Source organism: Peromyscus maniculatus, chromosome 3, assembly GCF_049852395.1.
Source record: "Peromyscus maniculatus bairdii isolate BWxNUB_F1_BW_parent chromosome 3, HU_Pman_BW_mat_3.1, whole genome shotgun sequence".
Lineage (NCBI taxonomy): Eukaryota > Metazoa > Chordata > Mammalia > Rodentia > Cricetidae > Peromyscus > Peromyscus maniculatus.
This window is the reverse complement of record NC_134854.1, coordinates 21,656,805-21,668,676: the sequence shown is the minus strand read 5'-3', so window position 1 is coordinate 21,668,676 and position 11,872 is coordinate 21,656,805. Positions and strand designations below refer to the sequence as shown.

Sequence of the window (11,872 nt, the reverse complement as noted above, 5' to 3'; positions counted from 1 at the left end):
ATCCTTAGAGGATTGATGGGCCCAACTGGGTTAACTTTGAAATGTTTTGGATAGCTTGGAATATTAAGTCTCTACCCAGGCCAAAGATTTCATCCTCTTGACCAGAAAGAATTAGTTTTCCTTTAACAGGCCTTTCCTGGTGCTGTGTTATTACGTTTTTGAAAGCAGTCACGAACTGCATGTATCCTATTCTCTTGGAGAAATAAAATAACACTCTTTGGCTGAATAACACCTGGGCAATGTTCGTACAGAGAATGGGGTTTTCATAGGCTCCCACTGCTTCAATGACCACCTCTGCCATCACTCACCATTCACAGCACAGGCCCTAATCTCTTTTCTAAACTTTAAATTCAAATATCCACTTGCCTGCTGTTCTTGGTTTTCTCAAAAGAACCTTAAATTCAAATGCATAAGACAGAACTCATACTTATTTTCTCAGCCCTGCTTGCCATCCTCCATCATCTCTCAAAACCGGCCCCTTCCTGTTCCATAACACATTTTCCAAAATGCAGCTGCTGCCCTCAACTTCCTAAGCAGCTCTTGAATCCCCTTACACTCTCCTAGTCAAAGCTGTTATTTCTCCAATTGTATGTCTAATAGACCTAACCCTTCTGTCCACACCCACTCAGCCCACTCACTGTTCACCACACTACTGTTAGATTACTTGTACAGGAACAAAAAATATGACATCACCTTTTAGTCTTAAAATCTTTCAGGTTTTAATTTTTCTGCCTTTAAATTCACATAAAATTTCGTCCTAGAGACCTCTGGGGTCTGCCCGACACCTCATCAACATCTCTTATTTGTTCCTCACACTAGCAACCCTGGAGTCTGACAAAACCCGGTGCTCACTGGTATGTCTTTTGCTTAAAGGGCATAGATTAGATATGGACATCTGCATGCTTCAGACTCTTGCTTCTCTTCATCATGAGGTTATACAGGCCTTTTGAGGTCATCATGAACTTCTTCATGGAAGCACCCTGTTCTTGCTGAGCAGCTGAGGAATCCCTGAGATAAGCATGCTTCATAGACCCAGTTACTTTCACACACAGCTGTCTGCATGATGGCACTTTGGCGTCTATGTGTCTGATTACTTGATTAGCATCTGTCTTTCCTACTAGAATGTAAACACCATGAGGAGTATTGGTGTCTATACAGGGTCACCACTGTATCCTTAGAACACTGACTGACTCAAATTAATTTATTGGCCATTTAAAAAAATAACAAGCAAATGGTAAACGTGTTCCATAGAGGCTTTCATATCACATCCATCTTAGGTTCTTGCTTTGTTTAACATATTTTCATCCACCTCTCCATTGGGATAGTCAAACATGAAATGTGATAGTTTAAATCACGGACTGTGGATCCCCAGGGTCACATGGCTTCTACTTGCTATAGTTGTTCTTGAAGGTACTGGCTTAGATACTACTTTCTAATTATTACCTTAGCTCAAACTCAGTCTTAAGACATTTCCCTTGTATTCTTCATTATCATCAGGGCAGACTTGCAGATGCGAAACTTTTAATGAACATTCTAACATAACTGTTTTGAAGTGTCTACTTTCCTTTGTACATGTAGTACCTCTAACCATCGTTAATAATTCCCTGTTGCTCATGGTCCAATCTCACTAATTATGGGTAGCCTCCAATGTCCAAGAACAGGTGATAGGCTCAGAAACAAAAACAGAAGTGTGGTGATATATTGTGTACCCCAATAAAGCTTACCTGGGGATCAGAGGACAGAGCCAGCCACTATATTAGACATAGAGGCCAGGTAGTGGTGGCACACACCTTTAATCCTATCACTCTGGAGGCAGAGATGTGTCTGGATCTCTGTGAGTTCAAGGCCACACAGAGCTACAAGAGAGAAACAGAACCAGGCAGTGGTGACACACGCCTTTAATCCCAGGAAGTAACATGGTAGGACACAGAAAAGTATATAAGGCATGAGGAAACAGGAACTCAGTCTTTTGAGGCTGAGGATTTCATAGAGGTAAGCTAGTGGCTGGCTGGCTGCTTCTCTGATCTTTCAGCTTTCACCCCAATATCTGGCTCTGGGTTTCTTTATTACAAGACCTTTTAAGATTCGTGTTACACAGAAGTTTAGTGGGAAACACAGTTAGTAGGTTCAATGTTTTCAAGGGCATGCTCCTTTAGTCCATTTTAAGGAGCTGTTTTGTAGACATGGGATCTGTGGAATTGTGGGAAGTCTTGCTGCATCTACGGCCTTCCTCAAGGACAATCAATCTTTTGTCTTGGTGACTGCACTTCAGAGGACAGACAACACACACTGGCTGGGGACATCTGAACTCTAAATCCAAGTTTAATTGACTTTCTACAAATGCAAAACACTACAGTTTTAGGATAGGCCTTGTTCTAGTCAAATGAAAAGGTTTTTTTTTTTTTTTTAACTCCAAACCCACCATACAATCATTTTCTCACGACAAGGATGCACAGGAATCTCCAGTGTATGGCAGAATGCCTATCTAAAAAGAAAAGATAAAAACACTCAAAGAAAGGGTCATTAGGTTATTAGTAACTGAAAGGAAACTTTTGGACTTCTCCCCTTAAAGTTCTACATCAGAGGGAAGATTGCTTTTTCAGGTGGATTCTTAGAGATTAAGGCTGTCAACAGGGTGTAAGACTTTGGACAATGGTCAGGGCAAAGATCAATGTTATCTCCAGCTGCATTTTCCAAATCCCTCCATAATTTTTTATCAATGAGTAACTGTACTGACTCCCAAGCCACAATTCTGTTGATCATACCTTATCCTAGTCTTGCTCACTTAGTGAGCAGAGCCCTTTGATTTCAGCAGCAGGGCTAGCAGTTTAAGCCAGTCTCTGGTGCCACAACCCCACCCTTGGACGGTCATTCTTTCCTCGGGATGGGAGCCTAACACAATACGCTTGCAGTCTCCAGCTGGTCACTCCCGAGGAGCAGCAAGAGGCAATGCACTGGTTGTCTTAGAAGAGATCTATCTTTAAGAAATAAAATAGCCTGGCATGTTCCTTCATCCTTGCAATCCTGATCCTTGAGAGGCTGAGGCAAGAGGAATGTGAGATCCAGGCCAGCTATATTGGAATTTCAAAAACAAAGAAACAGAAATCAACACAGGCCCATGTACCAAGTCCTAGAAAGATCTGAGGAGAGCAGGGAGGTAATTCAGTGACATGCTGGAGTATTCCCTCTACATGGAAGATAATTTGTCATACACAATAAAGAGGGGGGTGCTTTGGATTTTGCAATGGTATTTAGATATCATTTAGGTGACATCTGACTATTTACTAGGTAACCAGAAACTGGCCCAGAATAGAGAAACAAAATGTTTTACAGCTAGTCCATCCCTAGGAAAAGCTGCAGTAGCTTCTATGACTATAGCCATGTTGGTCCTTGTCTCCTGGCTTCTCAGCTTAGTCACCTTAAAATGATAGGTCTTTCCAAAATCCGAGAGGGCTCTGACTGACTTGTATCACATGATCAGCTCATGGATTCAGGGGAACAAAACACTATGACTCAGTCAGATCAAATGTTCATTCCCAGCTAATCCCTGGAAACAAGGCAGAGTCAATGTGGAATATTTATCATGTAGGAGAAGTGTTTCCCCAAATGAACAGGTATATTTTTTCCAAAGGAAATTCAATCTGGTTGCCAGATAAAACAATACATGTCAACTAAACAGCTAACCCTAAACACCATAGCAATTGTCTTAACACTCAAAGATGCAAGATCTGAAAATTAACGGTCCAAAGTAAAAAGGAATTATTTGGAAAATCTTATATGAACTTACCTTATCTTTACTAGGACTTAGTTCAGTTACTAATGTTAAAAGTCTTCTGTAAGAATACATTATTTGAAAAGGCCCGTAGCTGATATCCATAATAACCCAACAGCGTTGGAGTCATGAAACAGAACAAAATTGGAAGAGGAAAGTGCCAAGCCTGGAACATGAAATTTCCCATAGTGGACACTGCGGGGCTAATTTACAGCCCTATTAGCAATTGTTCTCTCTGTGTGGAACAGCCCTGGCTTGCAAACATCCAATTAGAAAGCCAAGTATACACCCTGGGCCGCCCTACATAAAATGGACATGTTCTATTCTACATCCCCAAACACCATACTTGCTCTAAAGTACTCTATGAAATACAATATGAAGCCACAGGCTCTACGGTCCACAGGAGTTGAAGCATCATTTAAATGGCTTGCTCACTTGGAACACAATTTATAAATTCATAAGAAGCACTTAATAAAAATCTCATTGAATAACCCTGCTCCTAGCAATGAATAGATTTCTACTACACAGGAGGCAATCAAATACATCTCTGAAGAAAATTTTACTGCACATTAGGCTTCATTAATATTTATTTTAAAGATCACTTTTTATTGTAACAAATATAAAGTCATTGATGTCTTATAAATTTTCAAAAATGCTTTAAGTACAAAAAAAATACATTAGTAAATGAAACATAGGTTGTAGTATTTGGTATATACTTAATACAGTCAACATGCATAACTGCTGTCAGAAAAGCTCATGCATTATTGGAGAGAAAGACAATGAGACACAATTGTGGTGTTGCTGATTATAAACTCATCGCTTCAGTCAGTTTTCTTTCTTCAGGGATACCATTTACCTGCAACCAAGATGACAATATGAGCGTGAGTATGCAGAACACGGTCCATCTAGATTTGGAACACAGGAAATTATTACAAGAAAGCCTCTCTTTTAAAATGTGTACAGTGTTTGTATTATGACTAAACTTTCTAGTTAATGTAAAACATGGTGAGTTTTGTTATACCTCCTCACACGTGTATCTCGGCTGTTGCTCATATTTGGCTGTTTATCACCATTTTTTCATTTTCTCCTTTTTTCCTTCAGGTTCTCTTCACATCACTTTCCCCCTTCATTGTCCCCAACAGATTTCTACTTTCATGTTGTATACAGGACACACACATACATATACCATACATACATATATGAAAACCTAGATTGCAAGGAGAATTTTTCTATCAATTTAAAATAATCATATTACCTTATTTTTCTCTGTTTTGTTTTAAAGGAGGTGAGGGAGGGAGGAAGGGAGGAAGAAAGGAAGAAAGGAGGGGATTAATTCTGAATTAGCACCCCTTTTCCTGAACCAGGCTGCACTGTTTTATTTTCTCCAAAGTTATAGCTTGAAAATTTCTCCCACAATAAACTAGCAGAATGGGGTTGACTGTGGGATGTAGGACTGTACCTTTTAGTGGTGGCTTAAAAGATACCACGTGGACTGGAAGGGCAGAGAAAAAGAGCGCCTGAAAGAACACCAAGCCTCCTGTCTTGGCCCTAGACCAAAGGCAGTGCTATTGTCTGCCCTTAACGGCTCTATTATCACAGCCAGGACTCAGCCCAACAACGCAGCCTCAGCAGCCAGGTCACTTGCTAAACTTCGGATGAGAATTTAAAAAGAAACAACTAACCACGTGAAACAAGCTGCTAATCTCCTTTCAGCTGATGAAGTCCATGCAGGCAACTACAGATAAAATTACCTGCTCTCTAGGACATGACCTGAGTGCCTCCCTTTCATAAAGAAAAACCCTGGCACTGTTTCATAATAATCACGCACAGATTAGCCCCTCCACATGGTGCTAGGATAAGCAGGGTGAGGGAACAGAACAGCTCAACTGTACTCATGAAAATACATGATCGGTCTGATACCCATGCATTTGCAGATGGGACAGAATAAATTGGAAGCCGAGAAAAACATTTTTTATGTATTTTTATGAATACAACAAGAATAAAGGATCTAACTGTCCCTTAGCTCCCTACCCACAAGGCCTAGCTCCACTTAGTTTTAAATGTATGAGAGGCAGAAACAGCAGTCTCTCAGAGCTATACAAAATGCTAGGGTGGTCTCTCTCCCTTGACTCTCCGACCCTCCTCCGACTGAGGAGACAATCACAGAGCACACAAGATAAGACAGTGCCCTTTAATCAGTAACACGAGCCAAAGTGCAGAAAACATAAGAAAACAAGAGGGGGGAAGGTCAGTCCTAACGAGAAGGATGAAATCTTTCTCAACAAAAATGCCTGCTCCCCAAAACCTTTTTAAAAAAACAAATTTGAAAATGAGGTTGAGCAGCCAAAGTCATCCAAGGGGAAGCCTTTTCTTATCACGTGTACTCAGCTCTAAATGCTCCTTCCATCAGGGACAGGGGAAGCAGCACCCCAAAATATCAAACAAGTGCCACCATCTACTAACACCATCCCCAAGAGCACCTATTCAAGACGTCTATTCTCTCTCCTACTAGGCACATAGATTAAAAAAAAAAATCTAGATTTTTACAAGTCTCCAAAAATATTTACAAGTTTCCTAGAGATGATTTGACTTCCACTCATTATAAGCAAGAAGCAGAAAGCAGACATCCAGGAGGGGCAGGCCGTGGTGGCTGGAGAGGAAGATGCGGCGCCTTCCTGCACCTGTCATGTTCCTTTCAGTTTTCTCCTCTTTACAAAGACAGCATGGAACTAGCAGGGCTAAAGAATTCAAAAACTGTCCTCTTTCAGCAACACATATTTATAGCTAAGTTGGTTTCTTCATCAATCTTTTCAATGTTTACAGAGCAGCACCACCCATCAATATATTGAACGGTCTGCTTGGATCACATTAGCATTTAATTAAAACAAGCAATCAAAACTGTAGGAACAATTCTGATAAACATCATCTTATAATTAAAATCTGATTAAAAAAAACTTTATTATACTTGCCTCAAATCTTTGAAAAGTTGTCAAACGAAAATCTCCTTAAATCCCCGAAAGCAGTAATAGAGAAGATAATTCTGAATGAAAATATCCAACACATTTCCACATGTGGCTGACATTTTTTGGAGACTCACTTAATGGCTTTCCTACCACAAAGCCACTATTCATACTTAGAATTCCACACTCAACTTACATTTTTAGACCTTCTCTTGCTTTTCCAAAGGAGGAACAAAGGCATTACTGGTTGCCTGGCAATTAGAACTAGGAATCATCCACTAATTAGGAGACAATTGTGAATAAGTGAGGGATGAATGAAATAATTGGCTGTGGAAAATTCTGAGGGGCACTTGAAAGAAACAAACTTAAAGAAAGCAAGTTTTGGGGAAACATAACAGCCCCAGGGAGAATTGTCCACCATCTTGTCGTCACTGGTCATGTTCGAATGGCCTTTTAAAGCGGCTCTAAAACCAGACCAACCATTTCTCATTGATCGCCCCGAAGGCTCAGTGATTAGTCACAAAGGCTTCCCTTTGTGAGAGTCAGTTTCAACCTGCTCACTTACTGAGACAAATCCTGGGTCCGTCCAAGCTAAAAACCTTTTATTTCAAGGAGAAGAATAGGGAGCACCCTCCAACCCCCATAGAAGGGGAGCTGAATTCAGTCTTCCTTAATTAGACAGGACCTCCATGGATGCTACTGCTTTGAGACCACTTACCCTTTGTCATTCTGATGACAATTTATGCAATAATCTAAGCTATTATTCTGAGGTTCTAAGTCTAATTAGGGAATGATATAACTGTTTTTCCTTCCTTGATGAAGATAAAAGTGTCATCAATTATATAGTACTATGATTATCTTTTAATATATTAGCTTCATTCATAATCATCAAATTAGCGTTTTAGTACTCACCTGTAGTCTGCTGTTGAGGAATCTGAGTCTGGTGTGGCAAGTTCCTGGAAATGATTAACACTATTGAGTAAAAGTGTGTTTTTACACTTGTAAAGAGAGAACAAAGTCACATTGAGATGGAAACCTGCATGGAGAGACAGGACCCAGATGATGTTCTCAGCCTCACTCTCAGGAGCTCAGACATGAGGAGACTGAAGTCCAAGGAAGATAAATAGCAGTCCCTGATAATGCTCATGAAATGCTCACCACACTGTATTAACCTCCCTCACAACTCTAAGACATAAGGTTTTTCTTTTTTCTTCTTGTTACATGAGGAAATAGCCTTAGAGTCCCAAAGTCCCACAGCTAAAAACAATGATTCCAGCAACTGAATTATTGTTCTGTTCAGTTTCAAACTAGGTCTAGATCATAGAACAGGTATGTATCTATGCATGCATAAATGTGTATATGTATGTACACATATCATCATCATCATCATCATCATCACCACCAGCACACTGGAACAGCTTTTAAAGCATATCACCATCTTTATTCATTATCCCAAACATGTGTTTTTTTATCTTCATCCCAAGAAAGTCCATTTTCCCAACTGGACCAGTGGGAATGCAGGAGTCACCCTTGACCTTTCTCTTTCCTTCCATTCCCAAAGTCAGTCAATCAGCTGGGATCTCAGGATATTTCTCATCTTGGTTAATCCGTTCCCTTCTTCTATACCTTCATTTCTCTTTTGGAGTTTCTGACAGGTCTGATGTACTTCATGTTCCTATTCTTCCTCCCTTACAATCTACTACGTTCACTGCTGTCAGATGATCTCACAAGACACAAATCTGTAACCAACACCTCAATATTTCCTTATATCTATCAGCAAATTAAATTTTTGGTTTCTTTAGTATGTCTTAGGCAGTCAGAAAACTATCTGTTCCTCCACACACACAAAAAAAAGAAAGAAAGAAAGAAAGAAAGAAAGAAAGAAAGAAAGAAAGAAAGAAAGAAAGAAAGAAAGAGAAGATGGCTAAACCTGCCCCTACACGAGAACCTCATCTGTTTGAAACAAAACCTGTTTGAAAAATACTCAATGAGCCCGCATTTGTCTTTGCAAAGCCAACTCTAAGTTTATTACAGCAGATACACGCTCCTTACAAAAAGTGTGTCTGTGTGTATTTGTGTCTCTGCACGTGTGCCATGGCACGGGTGTGGTCAGAAGTCAACTTGCAGATGTCAGTTTCTCCTTCCATCATATGGGTCATAAGGATTGAATGCAGGTCACTTATGCTAGGTAGCAGGTCCTTTAGCCACGAATCATCTCTCATTGGCATATATATATATATATATATATATATATATATACATACATATATATATATACACACATATACATACATATATATTTATATTGCACAGAGCAGATACATATTACTCTTATGAGTAAAAGATTCCATATGAATGCATTAAATGTTGAAGTATTATTTTAATTTAAAAAATAACATCTTAGGAACCACCTCTTTGGGACCTGGGAGATAGCTCAGTAGATTAATCACTTGCTGGACAAGCATAAGGATCAGAATTCAGATTCCCAGCCTCCCCATAAATGCCAGGTGGGTGTCAGCTTGCTCATAATTCCAACACTAGGGAGACAGAGACAAGGGGTTACCTCTGGTGAGGAGGGAGGTTATTAGTCTAGGGATCAGCAGGTCCTAGTTTCAACTGAGAGACTCGGCCTCAGTGGAAAAGATGGGAGTTCTTAAGGAAGATTCCTGACATCAACCTTGAGTCTCCACGTGCACACATGCATTCTTCATGCACCCACATATGTGAACATGCATATACATGCACCACACAGAGATACATGCAGAAAGTAAAAATAAAAAGGACCTCTCCTACATGTTTTCACTCTCTAAGCACCCCTAAATTGATGATAATTAGGCCATTTAGTATGCATTCAAACATGTGCTGACTGCCACTATAATTCTCTGCATAAGCTATTTTGTTGCCCCAAATTGCCTTATTAGTAAGAACCATCCTATTTTGTTAATAACTCTAAGAGAAGAGAAACACGCAAATTTTTGAATGGCTATAGGCAGGAATGAGATACTTACAAAGACTCAGGTAATATGTACGTATTTATTAATGTGTAGATGTATAAATTCTATGTCAAATTTTCATATTGTTATTAGTTCATGAAAATATACAATTTAGGTTGTAGGTGGAATAAAGCCCAGAGTCAACCTATTCTATGTGGTAAGGACTGTCCAAGCTTTTTGTTTCTCTTTAGCAGTGCTGAAATCACACACAGAACTCTGATGTACCAAAAGTGAACAAAGAAAGCAGGAAGCCTGCCTGCTTTGCACCCCTTGCCTCACATGCAGCCCTAAAATGTGTCTAGAAACCAAGAGTTTGAAAACCGCTGATCTGAATCATTCCTGTCTTATGTTCCAAATAAAGGGGCTGGAGAGACAGATGGCTTAGTGGGTCAAGTATTTGCCACAAAAACACAAGGACCAGAGTTCAGATCCCCAGAATCCCGTATAAATTGCTGGATGAGTATGTCAGTCCTCCTAGAATCCAGGACCTGGAGGCAGGGGCTGGAGACCAGGAATGTGGGAAGCAAATTGGCCAGCCATGATCCAGAGCCTACCCAACAATAAGCACCAAGGAACATCCTGCCTCAACCTAAGGAATTAAAAAAAGATGTCCCAGCCAGATGGCAGTTGCACACGCCTTTAATCCCAGCACTCGGGAGGCAGAGGCAGGCAGATTGAAGTCAGCCTGGTCTACAGAGTGAGCTCCACAACAGCCAAGGCTGCATAGAGAAACCCTGTCTCAAAAAAAAAATGTCCTATGTCAACCTTGAGCCTGAACACACACACACACACACACACACACACACACACACACACACACACACACACACACACACCACAGAGTAAAGAAGAAAAACATACATAATGATAGAAGTGAACACAGCACCTGCTAGGTAAGTACTGTTTAAAGCTTCCAATGTTTTGTTTGTTTGTTTGTTTGAACAGGTTCTTACTTGTTTTGTAGATCAGGCTAGCCTCCTACTCACAGACACAGGCCTGCCTCAGTTGAGTGCTGGGATTAAAGAAGCATGCCTAGCCTAAACTCCTAATCTCTTCTAAATGCCTTTTAGTGATTAAAATAAATCAGGTCCCACTTAAAAATGCATTGCTAAGGAAATAACAAAATCCACTCTCACTCAAGTTAAGGAAACTATTTGATAATTTATCCCAATGATTACATCCTCTTTTGCTATTAGGTTTTAGCTGTACTTATGCTCACAGGGTTTAGGGAAATTTTTTTTTTTTGGTTTGTTCTTTCAGAAGTTCATACAATGTATTTATATTGGTTTTGGTCACAAAGGTAGAAAAATTGATTTAGAAACCATGAAGAGATGAGCTGTGCATTTAACAATGGAAAAGCCAAGACCTTTATTACACAAGTCAAAATGCAATTACATGGGCCCTTGGGATGAGCGTGGATGAGCTTCATTGCAGATCCTCAGGCGTAACTGACATGGGTCTGTTCTACATTTGAAACTGCGCTACACTTCCCTACATTCTGTATACACTTCCTCATTCTCCATTAGCTCCAGGCACACCTAGTCTAACAACAAATTAAACCAACAGACTTTGACAAAAATCACAGAGGAAAGAGGGAAAAGCCCAGGGTCTGAGTGTTCTGACACACACAGTCAAAGACAGCAATTTCCCATAAGCTGTGGATGAAGGGTACCCTAAATTCAAAATCAGTGTTTGGAGAAGGCCACCTGTAACTCCACACCCTTGTTGGGCCTCTCAGCACATTCTTCGATGGAATGTTGTTTAAAAACCAGTGGTCAAAGACAATCAATGGCTGTTTTTCCTGAATATTTTCTTCAGCTATACTTCCAAACTTACAATCACAATGGTCTTGGGTGGCTGATGAGAAATTGTTGGTTAAAGAACATATACACTTATAGGAAATTTGGAAAAGGTACATGAAAGGGCCATTTTATAGTTGAATTAGTCTGGGGGTTTCAAACAACCAACACTGAATCTGACTGAATGATGTACATGATTTCCTGAACCTGCAAATGAAACTTTAGATGACATGTATATATAAAAACCTCCTGTGTGCAAAGAGGTTAAATAACAACAACAAAGTTGAGCTACTTGTGAGCATTCTTACCTGTGTGTGAACATGTAGGAAACTGAGGTGGGGAGTGGGA

The 11,872-nt window shown here is 40.0% G+C and overlaps 1 protein-coding gene across 8 annotated transcripts in view; it reads right to left on the bottom strand.

The window, feature by feature from the left end:
- Nucleotides 1-4,357: 4,357 nt before the first annotated feature.
- Nucleotides 4,358-11,872, bottom strand: part of Sgce (sarcoglycan epsilon) — a 72,092-nt gene continuing 64,577 nt past the window's right edge. For 4 of the 8 annotated variants that reach the window (XM_016009485.2, XM_016009480.2, XM_016009482.3 and 1 more), the window contains 3 exons: nt 7,645-7,688; nt 6,742-6,776; nt 4,358-4,628 (listed from right to left, as the gene is read on the bottom strand). In XM_016009485.2, coding sequence (XP_015864971.1) covers nt 4,578-4,628; nt 6,742-6,776; nt 7,645-7,688 — 130 coding nt within the window. In that variant the 3' untranslated portion in view covers nt 4,358-4,577. The remainder of the gene's footprint in view (nt 4,629-6,741; nt 6,777-7,644; nt 7,689-11,872) is intronic. The other 4 variants (XM_006991195.2, XM_076566228.1, XM_076566227.1 and 1 more) reach the window with 1 other exon arrangement.